Source organism: Nyctereutes procyonoides, unplaced genomic scaffold (assembly GCF_905146905.1).
Source record: "Nyctereutes procyonoides isolate TBG_1078 unplaced genomic scaffold, NYPRO_anot_genome, whole genome shotgun sequence".
NCBI classification, from domain to species: domain Eukaryota; kingdom Metazoa; phylum Chordata; class Mammalia; order Carnivora; family Canidae; genus Nyctereutes; species Nyctereutes procyonoides.
Window position 1 is genome coordinate 3106841 of NW_026575020.1, and position 22578 is coordinate 3129418.

General features: G+C 53.3%; 2 protein-coding genes across 3 annotated transcripts; both read left to right on the forward strand.

Moving 5' to 3' along the window:
* Positions 1-1304: 1304 nt before the first annotated feature.
* KRT15 (keratin 15) lies at positions 1305-5828 on the forward strand. Its single transcript, XM_055330437.1, is given in 9 exon segments — positions 1305-1457; positions 1460-1956; positions 2840-2922; positions 3048-3204; positions 3669-3830; positions 3916-4041; positions 4207-4427; positions 4749-4774; positions 5292-5828. Coding segments are annotated over 9 exon segments (1416 nt in total). The 5' UTR covers positions 1305-1405; the 3' UTR covers positions 5384-5828.
* A 4561-nt stretch (positions 5829-10389) lies between these two features.
* LOC129506930 (keratin, type I cytoskeletal 13) lies at positions 10390-17029 on the forward strand. 2 transcript variants are annotated; one of them, XM_055320985.1, is made up of 8 exons: positions 10390-13575; positions 14626-14708; positions 14892-15048; positions 15226-15387; positions 15476-15601; positions 15693-15913; positions 16580-16605; positions 16908-17029. In XM_055320985.1, exons 1-8 carry the CDS (start codon positions 13069-13071, stop codon positions 16970-16972), a joined length of 1347 nt encoding a protein of 448 aa, XP_055176960.1. In that variant the 5' UTR covers positions 10390-13068; the 3' UTR covers positions 16973-17029. The 2 variants fall into 2 exon arrangements, with proteins under 2 accessions (XP_055176960.1, XP_055176951.1); XM_055320976.1 differs by having other exon boundaries at positions 16580-16975.
* Positions 17030-22578: the final 5549 nt, after the last annotated feature.

Consider the following 22578-nt stretch of genomic DNA (forward strand, 5'->3'; position numbering starts at 1 on the left):
ATTGATGGTGCTAGGATTTGAACCTGAGCCTCAGGGACCCGGGAGCTCTACCCACCTCACTGCGCTTCAGCCTTGGACCAGGTATCCTGCCGGCTCTCCTGATCAGCCTTGCCTCCCTCTGCCACCCCTGCTTCCCAAGCCCTGCAGCCGGGGCCAGAAGGCCAGGCTGTGCCTCCTCGTGGCACTGCCCACATGTATCACGTATCCCTGGAAGCCGGCCCCTGGGTTGATGGCAGAGCAAAGGGCTCTCCTGAGTGTTCAGCTCCCCTCTCTGTCCTCAGCATCCTGCTCTGTGAAGAGGTGTCCTCCAGGCAGCCTGCCAGGCCTCCCTATCTCCACCGTCCCAACACTCAAGCACGTAGAGCCCTGGGTCGGGTCCCTCCCCGGCAACACAGTACCTGACAGGACAAATGGAGTTAATCTGGCCCTGCTATGCAGAGACATGCCTCTCCCTGGAGAAGGCAGGGGCTTCTTGGACCGTGCTCTAGTCTTATCTGCAGAGGTTTGCCTCAACGTGTCCCGGGAGCAAGCAAAGGTTCAATGACATGTGTAGTTGGCAGGTGGTGGGATTATCAGTCAGCTCCTTGTCAGCCCCGAGCCTCCTGGCCTTTGTGAGAGTGCCAGTGCAACTGGGCTGGGGGCTGGGGAGCACTGGGTGGGGAAGGGAAGGGAGGCCGGGAGGAGGAGAGTCCTGCTTTGTCAGGGAAGGAAGTAACAGATGTAGGCTTCTCTGATCACCTTAGCTGGAACCTGACCCCCCTCTCCTGTTCTCAGCCTATCCTCATGGACCCCCAGCCCACCCATCCTCCAGAGGCCACCACTCTGCCTGGGCTCTGCAGGCTCACACATGGAGTTTGTGAGTGGATCAGCACAGAGCAGTGATGGGGGTAGACTCCTAAACTGAGAGCCTGGGTAGGGTGTGTGGGGTAGGGGGTTGCTGGCTGCTTTGGGGTGAGGGTCGGGGGCTGGTGGCAGCAGAGAAGTCCATGGTGGGTAGATCTGGCCCCAGCTGCTCCAGCCCAGCAGGCGGAGGCCTGGTAGCTGCAGAGGGATCTGAGTTTGCTCCTCCACATGGAGTACAGAGATGAATCTGCATTCGAAGTGTTAAAACCATGGCCCTGGGGCAAAACACCATTCATTCTGAATCATCTCTTTTGTTGCATTAAAAAAAAAAGAAAGAAAAGAGAGATTCCACATCAGCCAGGCAGAGGTGTGCAGGCAGTTGTGTTTGAACACAGGATTTGGCTTCCCTTTGGGGGAGGAGACGAGGTCCCACAACACCCTCTGAGGGGTATATAAGGAGCCCCAGGCTGGGGGGTGACCGGCGCAGTGCTCTGCTTTCAGCCCAGCCTGCACCTCCACCAGCGACTCTTCTGCTTGCTGAGAGCTCACCAGCTGCCTGGCTATGAGCACCACGTTTCTGCAGACCTCTTCCTCCACCTTTGGGGGTGGCTCTACCCGGGGGGTTCCCTCCGGGCTGGGGGAGGCGGCTTTGGTGGGGGGAGTCTCTACGGGGGCGGTGGAAGCCGCAGTATTTCAGCTTCTTCTGCTAGATTTGTCTCCTCGGGGTCAGGAGGGGGCTATGGGGGTAGCATGAGCTGTGGCTTCGGTGGGGGGGCTGGTAGTGGTTTTGGGGGTGGCTTCAGTGGAGGGGCTGGTAGTGGTTTTGGCGGAGGCTTCGGAGGTGGCCTTGGAGGTGGCTTTGGTGGGGGTTTTGGCGGCGGCTTTGGTGACTATGGTGGTGGCGATGGCGGCCTCCTCTCTGGCAATGAGAAGCTCACCATGCAGAACCTCAACGACCGCCTGGCCTCCTACCTGGACAAGGTGCGCGCCCTGGAGGAGGCCAACGGCGACCTGGAGGTGAAGATCCGTGACTGGTACCAGAAGCAGAGCCCCAGCAGCCCGGAGCGGGACTACAGCCCCTACTTCAAGACCATCGAGGAGCTCCGGGACAAGGTAAGTTCTCAAGTGTCAGAGAGAAGGGCACAGGTAGCTGGTGCCCGCACACGTCTCTAATATCAACATTCCTAATGCCTCAAGGAAACTTTTTCCTGCCCAGGCAATGACTGTTGGTGTATAGTTTGAGAGAGCAGCGAATGCTTTTCAGGTGCGGATGCAGGCACACCTCCGCTCACTTTGGCAGCATGGGAGGATCCCGAGAATTTGGTCAGGACCACGGGGGTCCGAGGTGGGGGGCAGTTACACACACCCTGCAGGGCTCTGCATAAAGTGCCCCTTTGCTTCTTTGGTAAGAACGGTAAGTGTAGCCTCAGGAGCCCTGAATGCCAGGACCACTTGCCTCACCCTTTGAGGACATCTTTGGTGCCAAAAGCAGTATTGGGGCCTAGGAGACCTGCAACTCATTATGCCAGCCACTTACTCATCCTTTCAACTCACCTGGACTGGTTTCCTCAGCTGTAGAAGCCTTCCTGACCCGCCGTCCAGGTTCCTATGGCTGTGGCATGTTCTGTGGGTCCATGGCTGTGTCAAGGTGTGCAGGAGGCCAGTGACCAGGGGAGGCTGGTGGACTATCCCCGAGAGGGCTGTTGTCAGAGTCCACTGAACCCCACCCCAACCCCTCCCAGCCAGGCAATTCCCATGGGGGAGTCCGGGCACCCCTGCCTCCTTGGTTTTTCAGGCCCTGGAAACAGGAAGGGTGGCATGGGGGTGGATCATTTAGTGGGTACTTGAGATGAGGCTAAGCACCACCCTGGGGAGCCTACTGGCTTCTGTGGCTGGTGTCAGTGGGGAGGTTGTCAGCGAGGGGTCTGACTCAGGGTGCAGGGTGGGGAGAGCATCAGGGGAGACAGAACAGGCACCAAGTCCCTGTCTCCTGCAGATCCTGGCAGCCACCATTGACAACTCCCGTGTCATCCTGGAGATCGACAATGCCAGGCTGGCAGCGGATGACTTCAGACTCAAGTGAGCTCTTGCCTCCCTCTCCCCTTCTGGATTCCCCCCTATTTCTTGGCCTTCTCTCCCTCCTCCAGCTCCAACAGCCCAGGCCTCTTGCTCTTCCTTACTCTGGGCTCCCTCTCTCTTCCCAGGTATGAGAATGAGCTGACCCTGCGCCAGGGCGTGGAGGCCGACATCAATGGCCTGCGCCGGGTGCTGGACGAGCTGACCCTAGCCAAGGCCGACCTGGAGATGCAGATCGAGGGCCTGAATGAGGAGCTAGCCTACCTGAAGAAGAACCATGAGGAGGTGAGGGCTGGCAGGGGCTGCGTGTTGGTGCCGGGAGGCAGAGTAGGGCCACTGGCACCTCCTCCTAGTTGGCTGAAGGACTCCATGGTTCAGATATGCTCCCCCTCCACCCAAACAGGGGTTTCCATGGAGATCAAGGAGGACCATCCTTTGGGGACCCAGACCCCTCTCCTTCTCCGACCCATAGCTAGGGCAGGTAGATAGTGTGACCTGCTGTCCTGACTGGGTTCAGGAGCTCAGACAAGGACCCTACTGTCTTGAGGTCCTCCCCTAGGACCCGGCAAGGAAGAGACGTCCTCAGAGCCAAGGGGTCCGTGTGATCAAGCCTTGTCATGTTCAGCGGGAAACAGAGGCCAGGGGTGGGTGCGCAGGAACTTGGAGGATGTATAGTGGCTTGAGGGAGCCCAGACTCTCAGCATTCTCTTCTGCCTTCTGTCCCTAAATGACCCCTGCCCACCTTGCAGGAGATGAAGGAGTTCAGCAGCCAGCTGGCAGGTCAGGTCAACGTGGAGATGGACGCAGCACCTGGCGTGGACCTGACCCGCGTGCTGGCCGAGATGAGGGAGCAGTATGAGGCCATGGCGGAGAAAAACCGGCGGGACGCCGAGGCCTGGTTCTTCAGCAAGGTGGGCCTGACTTTACAGCCCTGCCCCGGCTCCCCAGGACTCCCCAGGCTCTGTGGGCCTCACTTGTCATGTGTGTGACCTACAGACAGAGGAGCTGAACAAGGAGGTGGCCTCCAACACAGAGATGATCCAGACCAGCAAGACAGAGATCACAGACCTGAGGCGCACAATGCAGGGGCTGGAGATCGAGCTGCAGTCCCAGCTCAGCATGGTAGGGCCACCTGCCCCCAGCCCACCCCAGCCCACCCCAGTGTGGCCCAGCCTTTCCCACCGTCGAGGGCTGTTTCTCTGCACTCCATTTGATGCCTGCCTGCATGCCCACGGCAGCTGCCTTCCTGGCCTGACCTGGTGTCTGCTGATCTATTGCCCCCTCTAGAAAGCCGGGCTGGAGAGCACGCTGGCGGAGACGGAGTGCCGCTATGCCACGCAGCTGCAGCAGATCCAGGGGCTCATTAGCAGCCTGGAGGCCCAGCTGAGTGAGCTCCGCAGCGAGATGGAGTGCCAGAACCAGGAGTACAAGACGCTGCTGGACATCAAGACGCGGCTGGAGCAGGAGATCGCCACCTACCGCAGCCTGCTGGAGGGCCAGGACGCCAGGCAGGGGCGAGGGTGCAGGGGGAGGAGTGAGGGAGGGGCCGGTTGGGTTTGGAGTGGAGAGTCCTCTTACTCAGACAGCAATGGGATAGCAAAAAGGAAACAGATGGGCGTTATTGTAGATCAGAATCTATCTGCTTTGGGGTGGCAGGTCTAGACAGGCTTTTGGGATGTCCCAGCCTCTAGAGAAGTCAGATGTGTGGGTGGTGGTGGTGGTGGGGGGGCTGCTGGTGAGGATTGCTTAGCCAGCCACCAGAGGGGAGCCTCCCTTAGGGGGACCTGGGCTCATGCCTTTCTCTTACATCTGCTTCCCCTCTCTTTCAGGATGGCTGGCATTGGCACCAGAGAAGGTAAGAAGGCTTTTCCTGAGTGGGGTAGCAAGGGGAGCTGGTGAAACCACCACTCCCCCTGGATGGGGTGGAAGGACAAAGATGCCAAACATGCCAGTGGGGAGGGGACACACTCATGCTAGGCGGTATCTCTTCTGCAGGGACCTTCTATCAGCTTCAGGAGAGTGGGGGCTGAAGATTTATTGAGAACCTTCCAGGTTGAGCAGGCTTTGTCCAGAGAATAGATTCCCCTAGGCCCCACCTTCCTGCATTTAATAGTAAGAATCACTTCCTGTTCACCTGCAATAAAAAACCCCAACTTTCTTGCTCACTGTGGGCATAACTGTTGCTGCCACCACCCACCTCTACGATGAATGATTCCACACCAGACCTCCTGGCCACTCTCAAAGGATTGGCCAGTGGCTATTCTCAGAGATGTTGTCCATTTCTTCCTGAGCTAAGCCAAAGTCCTGCGTGCCTTGGGAAGGAGAACAGCAAGGGTCCCCCACTCTAAAAAGCTTGTTCCTTCTTTCTACAGCCTCCCTGGGAGGTGGTGGTGGCAAAGTTCGCATCAACGTTGAGGAGACAGTGGACGGGAAAGTGGTTTCTTCTCGCAAGAGAGAAGTCTGAATGCCGGGTGCAAGAGAGACGTCCCTTATCATCCCATCCTTCCCAGGCTGAGTGGAGGACTGGCCAGAGGGGCCAGAAGAGCAAACCCCAGTCCCTGCTTTCAGAGGGTCCACTTCTCCTTTTTGGGTGCTTGGCATGCTCCCCCCTCCAACTTTCCCCATCTGCTTTAGAGCAAGGATGGCCAAGAAGCAGCTGTCTTGTGTAACAAGCTCATTTGTACCATGTCTGTCTATGCAATAAAGAATTGCTTGGCCTTGGGATCCCTGGGTGGCGCAGCGGTTTAGCGCCTGCCTTTGGCCCAGGGCGCGATCCTGGAGACCCGGGATCGAATCCCACGTCGGGCTCCCGGTGCATGGAGCCTGCTTCTCCCTCTGCCTGTGTCTCTGCCTCTCTCTCTCTCTCACTGTGTGCCTATCATAAATAAATGAATAAAAAAAAAAAAGAATTGCTTGGCCTTTTGCAAATATCTCATGGTAGTATGTCCACTTTTTCTTGTTGGAGGCCTCGTGGGCCTAGGACCCGCATGGTGACATCTCTTCTTATTTTGGCCTCTTCCTTGAATGGTCATAATTGATTCTTTGGGGTGTCCAGGGCACCTAGGACCAACTCAGGCTGCTCAGGTGACCTGCTGTTCTGGCTTATTCTGTCTAGTGATCATGGAAACAGGAGATGGGGATATTCCTCAGAGAAGTTTGGTGCACCTAGCTACAGTACTTGTCATTGAACAATTATTTACTGAACGATTGACCGTATAGGTTGTATTGGTTCACCACTCGTGGTCGGCACTTTGCGAGGTGACTCCACCCTTGGGTCTTGTTTAATGCAACTGTAGGTGGTCAGGATTTATGATTCTCATCTTAGAGATGAGGGAGTCAGGGAGGTGAATAACTTTGCTGGGGGCCTCATGGATGGATAGTGAACAACAGGGCTAGGACTGGGCCCCACATCTGCATGACTCAAAGTCTAGTGCTTGTTCCAGGAGCCCAGGCCCTGGCCTTTTACAGCTCATTGCCAAGACCTTCCCCCTTGTTTCTGGGCCTCCCACATGTGTCCCTAGAACCTCTCCTCTTTTCCAGTCAGGCACACCTGACCTCCAGAGTAGCTGAGCCAGGTAACATCTCTGCCACCTGCAAAGAGGAACCTTATCTACCCCATCACCCCCTGAAGCCACCACCCTCCTTCCCATAAGGCAATTAAAGTGCTCAGAGGGAAAGACAGCAACTCCAGGAAGCTCTCCCTGATTTCTCCAAGCTTAAGTCCAAAGAAACATCAATCCCTTATTGCCCTCCTTAGTCCAAACCCCACTCCTGCTCCTCAGTCTCTAGCATCTCTGCTCTTGGGCTTCTTAGAGCAGCAGCATCCACACACACTTAATTTGTTGCCTCTGGTCTGAGGCTGATTCCTCTGGGGTTCATAACCCTGGACAGAGGGCAAGGAATGAGGAAGCAGAGAACTCTGGGTGCCGTGGCTGGGCTGGGCTCTGGTGAGGACTAGGGGGAGAGGGAGAACCCGTTTCTTAGTCCTGCTGGAGGAGGTTGGAGGTGCTTCTGTTTTCCTGAGGATCAGATCATTTTGGGGGAGGATCAAGTCCTCTGAGAGGGACTCCATGAGTTTTGCTGGGTGAAACTCCTTGCCCAGCAATCCTGGTTCGAGAGATGGCCATTCTCAGAGAGGTCCTTATTTTTTTCTGGGGGAGACTTAATGTAGAATGTGCCTTCTGAGTACACAATTTAAGGCCAGACTTCTCTGGGGCTGGGAGAATGAAACAGAATTTATTTTTTTTTAATTTTTATTTATTTACGATAGTCACACACACACACACACACACACACACACACACACAGAGAGAGGCAGAGACACAGGCAGAGGGAGAAGCAGGCTCCATGCACCAGCAGCCCGACGTGGGATCCCGGGTCTCCAGGATCGCGCCCTGAGCCAAAGGCAGGCGCCAAACCGCTGCGCCACCCAGGGATCCCATGAAACAGAATTTATTAAGTGTCTGCACTATGCAGGGCTCTGGGCAGTGCATTCAATGGATGGTATCTCATTTCTTCTTCCAGAGGCTTTGTAAAGGTGGGGTCAGTCTGCAGCATCTGTTTTCAGAGAGGAAACTGAGGTGCAGGGAAGTTCAGGAACTTGAATGAAGTCCCAAGCCAGGAAATCGTGAGGCTGAGTCTGGGACCGGTCTTTCTGATTTCAGACCCTTGATGTCATGAGGGTGATGGAAACTGGCAACACCTTTCTTAAGAGGGTGTGTGAATCTGAAATCCCTTTCTTAACCTCCGTGGGCAGCCTGTTCAAATGTCATACAGCCATTCCTGTCAGAAAGATAATTCTCATGTCTAACCTTGGTCTCTCATGCCGTGGCTTGAGCTCATGCTGAAGTCCAAAGCATTAGCTGTCATGTCCCTGACATCCTGAGAGTAGCCAGGCCCCTTCCTGAGTCTCTTGGGTCCAAGGCCTGACTGTTGCTTCTGCTTCCCTGGTCTCCGGGCCTTTGTCAAGAAGTCTCAGGTCTTCAAAGCTACCCCAAAAGGGTTTTTTTTAGCCCATAGTTTGCCAAAATAACCTTTCCAAAGGTGCAGAGAGTAAAGGTGGGGCTCCCCCCACATCCAGCGGGCCTCGTCTCAGGGCCTGACCCTGGCTGGAGAGAGAAAGCTGCTTCTGTTTCCTTGGAGTGCCCGATCTCCTGGGATTCTGGGGTCAGAGGGAGCCGTCAGAGAAGTCCTTGGACTTGCCAAATCCTGTTTCCTGCCTGACCCTGGAGTGAGATGCTCACACCCAGGGATTGCTGGTTCCTGATGGAGCCCTTTAAATAGTCTTTGGGCAGAGATGGCCCGCCTCCTGCTTGCCCCTGGGCTGAAGTTGGGCTTGGTTGCCAGCCAATCAGGGAGGAAGGCAGCAGGCCTCCCTTCATCCCTCGAGAGGCTAGTTTTGGGACCAGGGATTAAGGCCTTGGGCTAATCTTGGGCGAGGCAAGGCTTCCCAGAGTTGCATGGGGTTTGCCATCCCATCTCCCTGAGGGACGATCTCAAGGTTCTCTTTTGAGTTGATCTATATCTTAGTATCTCAAGAGGGGAACCGGGCCTGTGAGATGGGTAACAGCAGAGGTTGTGTCTCCTTGCACTGCTGAGCCCTCAATGTGGGAGCTACATAAATATTTGTTGAATTAATGCATGATCTTACTCTTCCTCTGCCTTTTCCTGCCTTATACATGGCTCCAGACATTCACTAGTATCTTGGGTGAGTGTGTACTTGATGACCACTTGTTTCTCAATGGGCAGCTGGCAGCTTCTCCTGTGAGATTCGCAGCTGGGATGACCCCATTGGATGCTATTCTTGATTGCCATCCCCTCTTCACCTAAAGCCAGCAAAGTATCCCTGAAATGACTTCTGAGGCATTTGACAGCTTCCCTCTGCCAGGAATAGTATTTGGAGGTACTTAAAGACCTTTTCCCCAGGAAATGTAAACTGAATTGGGGAAATAAGATAGGAATGCCACCAACTGTCACTTGTCTGGTCCTCGTGGACACCATGCTGGCTGCAGGGATCAGAGAGGGAAGCAGAGCAAACTGGCACAGAATGGAGGCCCAGGACAGGTCATGACACAAGGATGAGCTTGAATTTCCTCATTTGTAAAAGGGAGGGCATAGCAACCTTCTGCCTGCCAAATTTTCTCATGCGTCAGGCGCCTCTCAAATGCGAACTCATCTAATGCCTGGTTTTCAGTTGTGGTCACCAAACCACTGAAAGGTTGAGTAACTTTCCCAAGGTTATACAGCCAGTCAATGGCAGATATGGGGTTGAAACACAGTTGCACCTAATTGAAAGCCTTTGCCAACCTCATTGGTTTTCTGAGAAGCCTGGGTGGTATGAAAGGGATTTTAGAAAGCTAGGTACTACAGCCATATAAGGACCTGGGGCATTGACCCTGGGACTGATCTCTCTGATTTCAGACCCTTACTTTTCCCTTGATGTCATGAGCGTGGTAGAAACTGACAACACCTTTCTTAAGACGTGTGTTAATCTGAAATCCTTTTTTTTTTTTTTGGTATATTTTTTTTATTGGAGTTCGATTTGCCAACATATGAAATCCCTTTCTTAACCTCTGTCCGAAGCAACTTTCTGCCTGTCAAATCTGGAGAAAGCTCCTGAATACTGCTATGTGAAACAAATGTCTCTGAGGGCAAGGGGGGCTGACCAGATGACCCAGGCTCACTGCCTGGGGAAGGTCTGCTTTTCCTGAGAGGCTCCTTCCCCATGTGAGAGCCTCAAGATGTTTTCAAGGGGGTGCTCAGCCATCCTGGGCTCCAGGCCCTGTATGGTCTAGGGAAAGAGAGAAGAAGGAAAGAGCCTGATCCGAGAGCCAAGCGAGGATCCCCAAATTAGGAGCTGCGGCACAGGATTTAAGCCTCTGTGCACATGAACAATCTGGCAACGCTGTACAAATCCTTGAGAATCAGAGACTCAGAAAGGCATTTTGCTGAAGGAAACTTAGAAGTCATGTAACATAAGGTCCATGAGTTTGTGGGGAGCTGGAAAGCCACGAATTTCTTTTTGCCTCCATTGCCTTGGGCCTTGGCATTCTGAGTCTCATGTTCGCCACGTGTGAAATGAGGACTTTGGATGGGAAAATTCCTATGACGACTCTGGCTTTGACATTCTGCATTGAGCACCTTGCAAACCCCCGAGTTTTGGGGCCCACACCAGGACAGACAGCAGATAGGCTGACCTGTCAGGCCATCAGCTGTACAGGCCCAGCAGCTGTGGGAACCAGGACCATCTGCCCACTGGGCCTGCAGTGACAGGGAGCTTGGGAGTGCACAGGGCAACTGAGGACGCCCATGCTTGGGCGGGGTGGCCTTGACGATGGCCTGAAGGGGCTTTAGTGGGTAGTAGCAAAGAGCACAGACCCTGGAGCTGGAGGTTGGAAGCTTGGGCAACGAATTCAACCTTTCTAGGCCTCTGTGTCCCCAAGTGCATGACAAAAACAGTAGAGTGTTTAACAGAGAGTTCAAGAAATGTTAGCTAGTGTTATTTTATTATCTTTAAGGAATACAGAATGGAATGCTAAGGGATTATATACTGAGTTCACAGCATGAGTTGGGGTAGAGAGAGCCAGAGACGAGGTTTAAATCTTGAGTTCATGGTGATCTTGAACAAGTAACATGGGCTCCCTGGGCTTCAGCTATCTCATCTACAAAATGGGGCCAAGAAAAACCCTCTCCCGTTGTTGTGCGGACTCAGTGACAGTGTGTGAAGGGTGGTGGGGGTGGGGGTTGAGGGGGGCTGTTCACAAATGCAGCTTTCCCTCCCCTTACTGAAATCAGTGTGGTTTTGTCAGAAAGCAAAGAAGGAAGCTGAAGACCTTGAGCAGGAGTGCCTCAGCCCCGGCACTCCATCCTGCCTCATCAGGAGGAGCAGGGCCGAGAGAGGCGAAACTGGGGCCCCAGGATGGGTCTCTGCCCAGCTTCCTCCGGGAGGGCCTTGGGGTTCATCATGGGTCAGAGGAAGGCATTCCTGTGTCAAGGCACCATAAGTACCTGCCCGGGAGGGGAGTGGCGGGGAGGGGCCGTGCCCTGACCCTGCAAGGGGAGGCATGTCACGGCCACCCTGTGTTTGTACTACAGGGACTTTGGAGGATCTGTGGCATTGTTCCTCTATGAGGCGTTGGCCTGAACCTGCTGTTAGCCCTTGGAGGGAGGATCATCACTCCAGGCCTGGCAGGTTCTATTAATCACCTTCTTGTCAGTTTTGATCCTCTACTGAGAGAGAGAAGAGAGCCTAAGAGCTCCTGCTTTGGCTGAATCACACAGCTTTTCAGAGAGCAGGCGAGAATGCTGAGCTATTAGTTTGGGGCAGGAGGGCTGGGCAGGGTCAGAGGTCAGCCTGAACCCCTGGCCGCCCCGTGAGACCCCAAACACGCCCTGGCTCTCTCCCTAGTGTTGACACCCCCCTGGGTGAAGCACAGGTCCGCTTCCCTACCCAAAGAAAACAAAGGGCAGGATAACCCTGACTCAGCGCCCTCTTTTCTGGCTTGCTGAGTCAGCGAAGGGGTTTTTAGGATAACCTGGAGCCTGGGTTACCCCACCCTAGCCCTTAGCCTGGTCCAGACCCCATGGCTGCTGTAGGCCAGCAGGCTTTCCCTTAGAGGCCACCCATGGTAACCCTGGCCCCCTCGGTGAGTGGGTTGCATCCTCCTATATGGCCTCTTGATCACATGCTCACAAGCTGAGACAGGTGTCCTGTGACCAGGGTTCTAGAAAGAGACCTGTTAGGCATTATAAGACTTCCTTTCCAGGGACACCTGCCTTCAGCTCAGAGTGTGGTCTGGGGTTTTGGGATCGAGTCCAGCATCAGAGTCCCTTTGGAGCGCTGCTTCTCCCTCTGCCTGTGTCTCTGTGTCTCTCTGTGTGTCTCTCATGAATAAATAAATAAAGAAAAAAAATCTAAAAAAAGACTTTCTTTCTGGATTTGACTCTGCCTCTAAGGCAGTTGGTATGATGGTATGATTGAACACAGAGGTCAGACTGATCCAGGGCTTCTCAACCTCGACACACACTATTGACCTTTTGGGCTGGAGGATTCTTTGTTATGGGGGCTGTCCTCTGCATTGTAGGATATTTAGCAGCATTCCTGGTAATTGTGCTCTAGATACCAGTAGAATCCTCGTGTTCGGACGACTGAAATGTCTGCGGACATTGTCAAATGTTCTCCAGGGAGCAAAAGAGCCTCTCGCTGAGATCTCTGAATTAATTGATGGGGACAGAAGTGGGATTGTGGTCTCATTAGGTGCATAGGGTGTGGGTAATTGACTGGGAAAAGGTATGGGGAGCTTTATGGAGCGCTGAAAATGGTCCGGGTGAAGGGTACACAGGTGAACACATGCTTGAAGCTTCCTACATAGGTAAAAATGTGTTAAGCTAGACACTAATGGTTTGTGCAATCTACTGCATGAATTATATACCTTCAAAAAGGAACCTTTGTATCAGATAGAACTAGACTTGGGTTTTTCAGTCCTGACTACCCTTAAAGTCTCGACTTCCCGTGTGTAAAATGGGGCGGCTAGTAGGATCTACATTAGTCCTGGAGCTTTTTTTTCCCCCAGCCTAAATACCTTCAAGGTAGTCGATCCTATAGGACCAAGCAAAGTTCGTCATCATAGTTGCTGGGAGCACTGGAGTAGGTGAAATGCTAACAAGGATGCAGAACATTCTAGTCCGAAGTTTTAGAAATAGAAAGAAGGGAGCTGAGGGCTGCGGTGACTTTGTAAAGCACAGGGCCACCTTGCAGCTCCGTCCCCATTCTAGTGCGGGGTGGAGCTGAGAGCCTGTGGAGTGAGCTCCCTAAGTGCAGACGTGAAATGGAATTCAGCTGTCAAAAGGGTAGTCTCAGGCAGAGCACTGTTCCCTCTGAATCATCCCTTTTGTTAAGGATTAAAAAAAAAAAAGCAGCCACCCCCAAAGGCACAACCCACCTTGGAGAGCAGAGGTAACTGGGCTTGTGGGAAACAGAAGTGCGGTTGGCACCAGTCAGAGGGTGGGGAAGGGAGGAGAGAAGATGGGGCAATTGTCCAACCTTGTGGAGGGCAGTATAAAAGGCTCCCACTCTGGGGAAGAGCCACAGTCTTCGGCCCAGGCCAAGCCCAGCTCCCGTCCACACCTGCTCCTCATCTTGCTCTCACCATGAGCTGTCGCCTGCAGAGCTCCTCTGCCAGCTATGGAGGTGGTTTCGGGGGTGGCTCTTGTCAGCTGGGGGGAGGCCGCAGTATCTCTACTTGCTCAACCCGCTTTGTCTCTGGGGGATCAGCTGGGGGATACGGGGGTGGCATGAGCTGTGGCTTCGGTGGGGGTGCTGGTAGTGGTTTTGGGGGTGGCTTCGGTGGAGGGGCTGGTAGTGGTTTTGGCGGAGGCTTCGGAGGTGGCTTCGGAGGTGGCTTCGGTGGGGGTTTTGGCGGCGGCTTTGGTGACTACGGTGGTGGCGATGGTGGCCTCCTCTCTGGCAATGAGAAGATCACCATGCAGAACCTCAACGACCGCCTGGCCTCCTACCTGGACAAGGTGCGCGCCCTGGAGGAGGCCAACACCGAGCTGGAGGTGAAGATCCGAGACTGGCACCTGAAGCAGAGCCCCAGCAGCCCGGAGCGGGACTACAGCCCCTACTACAAGACCATCGAGGAGCTCCGGGACAAGGTGAGCCCTTGGATGTTGGCGAGCTTTCTTCCAAGCTGGGCAGAGCTGCAGAGGCCAGGGAACACGGTATCCCACAGGACCAGAGGACATTGTGTGGTGGGATCCTCACCTCGCCTGTGGAGGAAAATTCTAGTCTTTTACTACTGAGCGTCTCTACTCCCGATAAGCTTTCTTATGCCACCGCTCCCCAAATGCGTTCTTTCCCATTGTCCATTTTTACTGCTGTTATTACTCATATCAACATTTTTACTGCTTTCCAAACAGTTATGTTATTAACGACTTGATCCCTATAATTCCAACCCACTGAGCGGTTTGGAAACCATGACTAAAATCGTCAGAGAAAGGGATATGTGTTCACTCATTGGTCTGGGAATACTAGTTGCTTTTGTAGGGGCCCCATTCACACTGTTATTTTCAAGTGGCTGTGAGGTGTGGGAGGTGGAGGCAGAGGCTTAGGCTAGGTTAAGCGGAGCTGAGATTCCTTCATCACGGCTTGTCTGTCACACTGGGGTCCCAGCTTGTTGGAACAGAAATCCACCTGCCTGGGCTGGGTCCCAGCTATGTGCGGTAGATTTTAACCGCTTCAGAATATGAGAGTTTAGACAAGAAATTCAAATGGATGGGAATATGTATTGGCTCTTCCTTCTGCTCAGCCCGGAGGCCAGCTCCAGTGAGCCTACTATGAGCTGTGTGGACCCAGGCTGACCCCCCCCCCCCTTAAGGAATAGGCTGTCATGATGATAAACTAGAGAGATGGCTAGTCTGAGGCTTTCAAGACATGACTAACCAAAGATACCCTGGGCAGGGTCATTCCTCTGAAATGTACATTCCCACCTTCCCCATCACGGCCGGACACAGAATGCTCGAGTGATAGAGCCCGAGGAAGGACCTGCCCCGCCCCTCACGTTACCAGGGCCCAGAGAGAAGGGCCTTATCCCAGCTCACAGGGACAGGTGCTGAGGCAGTTTTGGACAACAGTCTTGCCTGTGTTTTCTCTTCCTCCTCCCCAAGCTCGTGGACCCTCCAGTGCTCACCTTCTGTATTTTGCAGATCCTGGCGGCCACCATCGACAATAACCGGGTCATTCTGGAGATCGACAACGCCAGGCTGGCGGCAGACGACTTCAGGCTCAAGTGAGTTCATTTTCCTCGCTGGCCTTTTCAAACTCTTTTATTTGAGACAAATGCTCATCTCAAGGGTGAAATCGGAGCGTCCCAGGAGTGAAGGTCTTGGAGAAGTAGGGAGTCCAGTGCAGAAGTAGGGGAGTGTCTAATATAATTTCTGTGTTGCTTTTCCAATTAAAAAATATCCTTTAGGTATGAGAACGAGCTGACCCTGCGCCAGAGCGTGGAGGCTGACATCAATGGCCTGCGCCGGGTGCTGGACGAGCTGACCCTGTCCAAGACCGATCTGGAGATGCAGATTGAGAGCCTGAATGAGGAACTAGCCTACCTGAAGAAGAACCATGAGGAGGTGAGGGCTGGCAGGGGACTTCCAAGGCTGAAACGCTTCCAGTGATAAAGGGGAGCAGCCAGATTTAGCTCTCTGCTGTGGGACCTGGAAGCGCTTCTCAGCACATCCTGGTAGCCCTCAGAGCCAAGAAGAGGGGGGATGAGGAGCTTCACACATCTCCTACTTCCATCCCTATAGGAGATGAAGGAGTTCAGCAACCAGATGGTAGGCCAGGTCAACGTGGAGATGGATGCCACCCCGGGCATTGACCTGACCCGTGTGCTGGCGGAGATGAGGGAGCAGTACGAGGCCATGGCGGAGAAGAACCGACGGGACGCCGAGGAATGGTTCCACAGCAAGGTACCCTGCCTTCTTACTTTGTGGAGCTGGGGGATGCCGGGGCGTCCCTTTGGGATCCTCTCTAACCTTCTTCCTGCTCTAATTTCAGAGTGCAGAGCTGAACAAGGAGGTGTCTACTAACACTGCCATGATTCAGACCAGCAAGACAGAGATCACGGAGCTCAGGCGTACGCTCCAGGGCCTGGAGATCGAGCTGCAGTCCCAGCTCAGCATGGTACACCTGCTGCCCCCTGCCCTGTGGCTGCCACCTCTTGCCCTCTCTGGCTGTCCTGGCTCCCCTCATCACTTCTTTGTTGTCCCACCAGAAAGCCGGGCTGGAGAGCACGCTGGCGGATACGGAGTGCCGCTATGCACTGCAGCTACAGCAGATCCAGGGGCTCATTAGCAGCATCGAGGCCCAGCTGAGTGAGCTCCGCAGCGAAATGGAGTGCCAGAACCAGGAGTACAAGATGCTGCTGGACATCAAGACGCGGCTGGAGCAGGAGATCGCCACCTACCGCAGCCTGCTGGAGGGCCAGGATGCCCGGTAGGTCCTCTCAAGTCTCTCTTGGGAAGGTGACCACAGGACCCCTGGACATCCAAGCTGGCAGGGCCTTAGGTCCTCATGGCCTGCATGAAAGGGAACCTTCTGAACTTCAATGGATTGGATGAAGATCCAGGACCAAAACTCCCTGTTTTCTAGAATCAGTGGGGGCATTTCCTCAGCAGGCTGCGGGGCAGTACCTTTAAACTTTCTAGTTTGGGCCTTTGGATTAGACTGGCAAGAGTAGAGGCCATGCACAGAACATCTCATATTGGAAAATTTTTACCTTGGGTTCAGGTCAGCTGAACAAAGCTATAAATGTGGTGATTTAACTGCCTTCAGACCATTTGCAGGGATCAGGCGATCCTTGTGAGCTCAGGGTGAGTGCTGGGGGGTGGTAGTGGTACCAAATAGACCCGAAAGAGGACTAAACTTCTGGCAAATGTCCTGGATTTGGGGCCAGTAATATCTCCTCCTGAGGTTTCACAGTCAGGCAGACAGCAGGCAGGCCTGGTGGGCAACAGCTGCTGCCCTTTGGGCTGGGGGCTCAGTTTGTCAATAAAAGCCCAGCTCAGGCGCTCTGAATGATCTGAGCCATTCCATCTGAGGACAGGTGAGCAGCTGTCTTCAGGTGCCTTTTGCTCATGTGACCTTTCTTCTTTCTCCCAGGATGGCTGGCTTAACTTCCTCAGGAGGTAAGGAAACAACCCTGGAGGGGGAGAGGAGAGTCCGGCACCTGTTCACTGCCCTAGGGGGCTATGGTGGAGGTGGTCATTTGCTCCTCTGTTTTCTTTTCAAAATAGCTGGCTCTGCCCCATAGAGCCACGGGGATACTTTGGAGAGAGCCAGTTTTGGGAATAGTAACATGAGAGTCCCTACTAACTAACTTCTAACCTGACCCATGGAGGGGCTTAGGGCCTTTCTGGGAGTGGGATGTCTGACATGCTGAGGTGGGTCTTCTCCAGCCTGAGCATCTCTTGCTCCCTCTATTTCTCAGGAAGCACCAGCGTCTCCATCACCACCACCTCTTCCAGCCGTACTTCAGACACCCGCAGGCCTTAGATCCACCGGGCTTCCTCTCCCTCTGTCCTCAGCATCCAGGGGAGAGAGCTGATGGGTCCCTGTAGGAGAGAAGGAGAGACCACAGGATGCTCAGTCACTCCTGCTCTAGGCCCCCCTGCCTTGCATTATCCAGAGGGCAGGCCTTCATGCTTCTCTCCTGGTGTGCTTCCTCTTCTCCCTCAACTGGCTACTCTGATTTCTCAGCTTCTCTACTAAAGAGAAAAGTTAATCCAATAAAGTTTCCTGCCTTTTTGCAAATGTATTTTTGATTCTGGCCTGGTTTCTGAGGGTAGCACCTGCCAAGGCCCTGATTTGGGGCGGTGGGTGAATGGGTGCTGTTGGGCCATGAGACTCACCCTGACAAGGTCTGGCCCAGGGAGCTCCCAGCTGGGAAGGACACAAGTCACCTGGACCAACCATCAGGGCACAAACGGGGGAGATGGGTGTCTCATGGATGATGGTGTTCAACAAACATGGACAAATGGGGCAAACTGGAGACATGGGGGGGGCATATGAGCCAGCTCAGCACTCTGTAGGATATAAGGCAGCAACGGGGTTCTAGGAGAGTCAGGTGTTGGGGAGATGCAGGGGGCATCTGGGGCAGGCTTCAAAGGGCCAGTGCAGGGCTGACAATTAGCCCAACTTGCTGCCTTCCTGTTTTCTGCAGAGCCCTTGAATTTGTTTCCAGATTATTTGTTTGAGAGAGAGAGAAAGAGGAGAGAGAGAGAGAGAGAGAGAGAGAGAGAGAGAGAGAGAGAGAGAATATGAGTGAGGGGAAGAACAGAGGGAGAGGAGAAGCAGGCTCCTTGTTGAGCAGAGAGCTCCCACATGGGGCTTGATCCCAGGACCCCAGGATCTTGACCTGAGCTGAAGGCAGATCCTTAACCGACTGAGCCACCCAGGTGCCCTAGAGCCTTTCCTTTTAAGCTGGTGGACTTCCAGACCTACACTTCCTCCCAACCCCCTGGACACCCCCAAGGTCCTGTCATTCCAGCTCACTCAATGAATCAGCCGCATGACTTGATGAGTGGCCTTAATTTGGGCTGACCTTCCTTCCCAATTCCCCTCTGCACCCCTGTGCCCCCTGACTCTCTCGATGTCCCAGCTCAGACTTGCAGCCTCCTCTTGCTTGGCTCCGTCCTTACATGGAGGCTGGTCCTCCGGATTCTGGCACAGGTACACTTCTCTTTCTCCTTTTCATTTTCCCCTTGGCCCATCTGGGTCATATCTGTAGTCACAATTGCCAATACATGCTGATGACACTCCAGTGAGGCTCCTCTCCTATTGCCAGACTCTCATGCCCAACTGCACTGGTCATTGCCTCCTCAAAACTGCTTGTTGGAAGGAGCACCCCTCATTCCACCAGCTTTTCCTGGTGCCTCACCCCAGAGGACCTGGAAACCCAAGCCAGGAGCCCAACGAGTTACCTTGGCCTCCTCTCTCCCTCCAAAGCCCATCCTGCGGATGCTGTTAGCTATAATGTCCTCACAGCCTCCTTGGCCTCCCTGCCTCCAGTTTGAGCTTCTCCTGCCTGCATCCTTGCTCCACAGTCCAGTGGGGACGATTGCTGGAAATGGAAATTCTTTCTCCTGGCTTAGTGATACTTCCATTGCTGCCCCTGGCCACTGAGGAAAACACCAATGCCTCCCTGGCAGAGAGGCCACCTTCCTGCCTCTCTCCAACCCTGAATTCTTTTTTAAAAAGATTTTATTTAAATTCAATGAATTAACATTAATGTATTATTGGTTTCAGAGGTAGAGGTCAGTGACTCATCAGTCTTATATAACACCCAGTGCTCATTACATTATGTGCCCTCCTTAATGCCCATCACCCAGTTACCCCATCCTTCCACCCCCCTCCCCTTCAGCAATCCTGTTTCCTATGATTAAGAGTTTCTTAGGGTTTGCATCCCTTTCTGATTTTGTCTTGTTTTATTTTTCTCTCCCTTCCCCTATGACCCTCTGTTTCCTTTCTTCAATTCCACATATGAGTGAGATTGTATGATACTCATCTTTCTCTGATTGACTTATTTTGCTCAGCATAATATCCTCTAGTTCCATCCACATCATTGCAAACGGCAAGATTTCATTTTTTTTTGATGGCTGAGTAGTAGTCCACTGTGTGGTGTCTGTGTCTGTGTATCACATCTTCTTTATCCATTCATCTGTCGATGAACATCTGGGCTCTTTCCTTAACTTGGCTATTGTGGACATTGCTGCTATAAACGTTGGTGTGTAGGTGCCTCTTCGGGTCACTACATTTGTATATTTGGGGTAAATACCTAGCAGTGCAATTGCTAGGTTGTAGGGTAGCTCTGTTTTCAACTTTTTGAGGAACTTCCATATTGTTTTCCAGAGCGGCTGCATCAGCTTGCATTCTTGCCAACAGTGTAAGAGGGGTCTCCTTTCTCTGCATCCTCGCCAACATCTGTCATTTTCTAATTTGTTAATTTTAGCCATTCTGACTGGTGTCAGATGGTATCTCATTGTGGTGTTGATTTGTATTTCTCTGATGCCATGTGATGTTGAGCATTTTTTTCATTGGTCTGTTGGCCATTTGTATGTCTTCTTTTTAAAAAAAGATTTAAAAAATTTATTTGAGAGAGAGAGAGACAGAGAAAGCAACAGAGAGCATGAGCAGGAAGGAGAGGGAGAAGCAGACTCTTTGTTGAGCAGGGAGCCCAGTGTGGACTTGAGCCTCAGACGCTGGGATCATGACCTGAGCCAAAGGTAGATGCTCAACCCACTGAACCACTCGTGCTCCTGTATGTCTTCTTTGGAGAAATGTCTGTTCATGTCTTCTGCCCATTTTTTGACTGTATCATTTGTTTTTTGGGTGTTAACTTTGATAAGTTCTTTTTTTAAATAAATATTTTATTTATTTATTCATGAGAGAGACCAAAGAGAGAGCCAGAGACATAGGCAGAGGGAGAAGCAGGCTCCACGCAAGGGAGCCCGATGTGGGATTCGATCCCGGGACTCCAGGATCACGCCTGGGCCGAAGGCAGGTGCCCCAACTGCTGAGCCACCCAGGTGTCCCAAGTTTGATAAGTTCTTTATAGATTTTGGATACCTGCCCTTTATCTGATACGTCATTTGCAAATATCTTCTCCCATTCTGTGGGTTGCATTTTGGTTTTATTGACTGTTTCCTTTGCTGTGCAGAAGCTTTTTATCTTTTTTTTTCAGAAGCTTTTTATCTTGATGAAGTCCCAATAGTTCATTTTTGCCTTTGTTTCCCTGGCCTTTGGAGACGTATCTAGCGAGAAGTTGCTGTGGCCGAGGTCACAGAGGTTGCTGCCTGGGTTCTCCTCTAGGATTTTGATGGACTCCTGTCTCACTTTTAGGTCTTTCACCAACCCTGAATTTTATAACCGCCTCCTCTCACACCCTGGGGTCCTGCCACTGCAAACAGCTCTCGGTGACCCAGCCCTGTGGCTGAGAACCTCAGGCTCGTATTCAATGAGTGACCGCAGTGTGATGTGCCCTTCCTCCCCTCTTTCTCTCTGCACTTGCAACATTTTGTTGTGGGAGACTACCAGGTTTTTATTCAACCTTCAGGCTGAGATGAACACCCCCTTCTCTGTGGCCCCTGGATAGTGCGGGGTGTGTTCAGGTGTGTGCAGGTCCATACCTGCACAGCGTTGACCATATGCTTGGAGGGGAGGGGCTGTCTTTGCATGTCAGGGCCAGCCTACTGCCGGGGCTCCGTCCTGCTTACTGGAGGGACAGGTGGATGGATGACTGGGCAGTGTCTGTCAGATGCCATCTAGTTTCTGTCATGGGGTTTAGGCTGGAACATAGATGGGCTCTCTGCCCCCTCCTTATTTTCCCTCTCTTCCCCTCCCCAGACCCTTGCATAGTTTATTTCCCTCGTTCTCTGTCTTCTTCCTCCTCCTCCAATCCCCAGTCTGCTGCGGGCTCAGGTGGTTGGCTTAGTCCCACAAGGATCACTCAGACATGGCCCACCCAGCTGACGAAGCCAGGTGGTTCCAGATGTCTCTCCCGTGTGGCAGACCAGGTGGGGCTGGGTTCTAGCTCACATGTCCAGAACCATGCTAGGAGCTCAGGCACCAGAGAGAAACAGGACCTGGCCTCCCCTCCCTAAAACTTTGTACCTGTCTATGACTCGGTTTGGTCAGCAGTTGTTTATTGAGTGCCTGCTGTGTACAGGCACTGTATGGGGGCCTGGACAGAAGGGCAAAAGGTGGTGACTGTCTTCAAGGAGTCCATGGACTGATTGCCCTGCAGAGGGAGGAGGCACCCCCAACAATAAGCGATTGCAACCTTTGAAGCTCAGCTCATGCTACACCTTCTCTGGTCATCCCCCACCACTCCCAGCATTCTCCATCTGTTACCAAGGTCTCCAGTGTCCCCAGCATCCCTGTATATTGATGACCATCACAGCAATTATTGGAGAGCAGGGCATAAGGGCCACAGGCTCTGGAGCAACAGCCCCCTTCTGCGTGTCCCGGCTCTGCCACATGCTTTGTTCATAACCCTGGCCAAGAGACTTATTTTGTGGACTCGCTTTCCTCACCCACCCAATGCTACCTCCCTTGGAGGGTATGAAAGTCAGGTGGTGAGGGCAGTCTCCGGCACATAGTAAGTGCTCAGTAAACGAGAGCTTTCTGACTCTCTTCCCTAACTGTGAGTTCTTTCAGAGCAGGCACAGTTTTGTAGTCCTCCTCATCCATACCCCGAATATTCTAGGAGCCCAATAAACGTGCTGGATGGAGGATGAGAGAGCAGATAGAGATGAGTTGTGGGGATGAAAGAGGTAAGGAAGCACATTCCACTGAGAGTGCCAAGAGAAGGGGTGTCCCCAGGCTGAGGGAGGGGCCAGGGCCAGAGGAGCTCCTCAAAGCTGAAACTTGTAGCTGTTCCAAGGGCCCCTGGGGTCCATCCATATCCCAGGCTGGCTGGGTTGGGAGCAGCCCCTCCCCATGAGACCCAGGCCAAGGCTCTTTAGGGGGCAGCCCGTTCCTTTTCTGAGCTTGTGTTGATGAGCCTGGTGGGGTTTGAGGTGAGTGGTCCATGGGGAGCAGTGAGCTGACCCCTGGGCCTGGTGGGGGCTCTGGCCTGGGGCCCTTTCACCCAGCCCGGGGATGATGCTGAGAAGCTGGACTCCATATAAGCACCTCTGTGGCCCTATTGGGAGTCTCCAGGAAGCCAGGAGGGAAGCCCAGGAGGGGCTCTGCAAGCCAACCAGGAGCCTTCCAGAACTGGAAGCGTATGGTCACCTCAGTGACGCTGTCTGAGGGGTGGGACTTTTCACCTGGGATTCAGTTTCCTCCCCTGTCATCTGTAGGGGGTGGCCATGTGAGGGAGGGCAGATTTATCAGGACTGCTGGGTCCCTATTTCCTTCCCCTGTTGGCTAGGTGCCCACGTCCACCCCAGGCTCACACCCCAGCTTCCCAGGGCTGCGGCTATGAGCCTCTGGCTAGTCTCTATGTTGTGATGGCCACTGAGGACATGTGAAGGCAAGAAATGCCAACACAGAAGGGATGAAAATAAAGGGGGAAAGGAACAATGTGTCTAGCACTTGACTCTTTACAGAGCTCCCTTTCCTTCTTTATTTCATCTTGGTAACAAGTCCATGAGTTG

Excerpts from the sequence above, each read along its gene's own strand:
- LOC129506930 (XM_055320976.1), top strand. The coding sequence starts at position 13,069 with ATGAGCTGTCGCCTGCAGAGCTCCTCTGCCAGCTATGGAGGTGGTTTC. Across the intron at positions 15,388-15,475 it reads AGGAATGGTTCCACAGCAAG|AGTGCAGAGCTGAACAAGGA; the intron begins GTACCCTGCCTT and ends CTCTAATTTCAG. Across the intron at positions 15,602-15,692 it reads TGCAGTCCCAGCTCAGCATG|AAAGCCGGGCTGGAGAGCAC; the intron begins GTACACCTGCTG and ends TTGTCCCACCAG.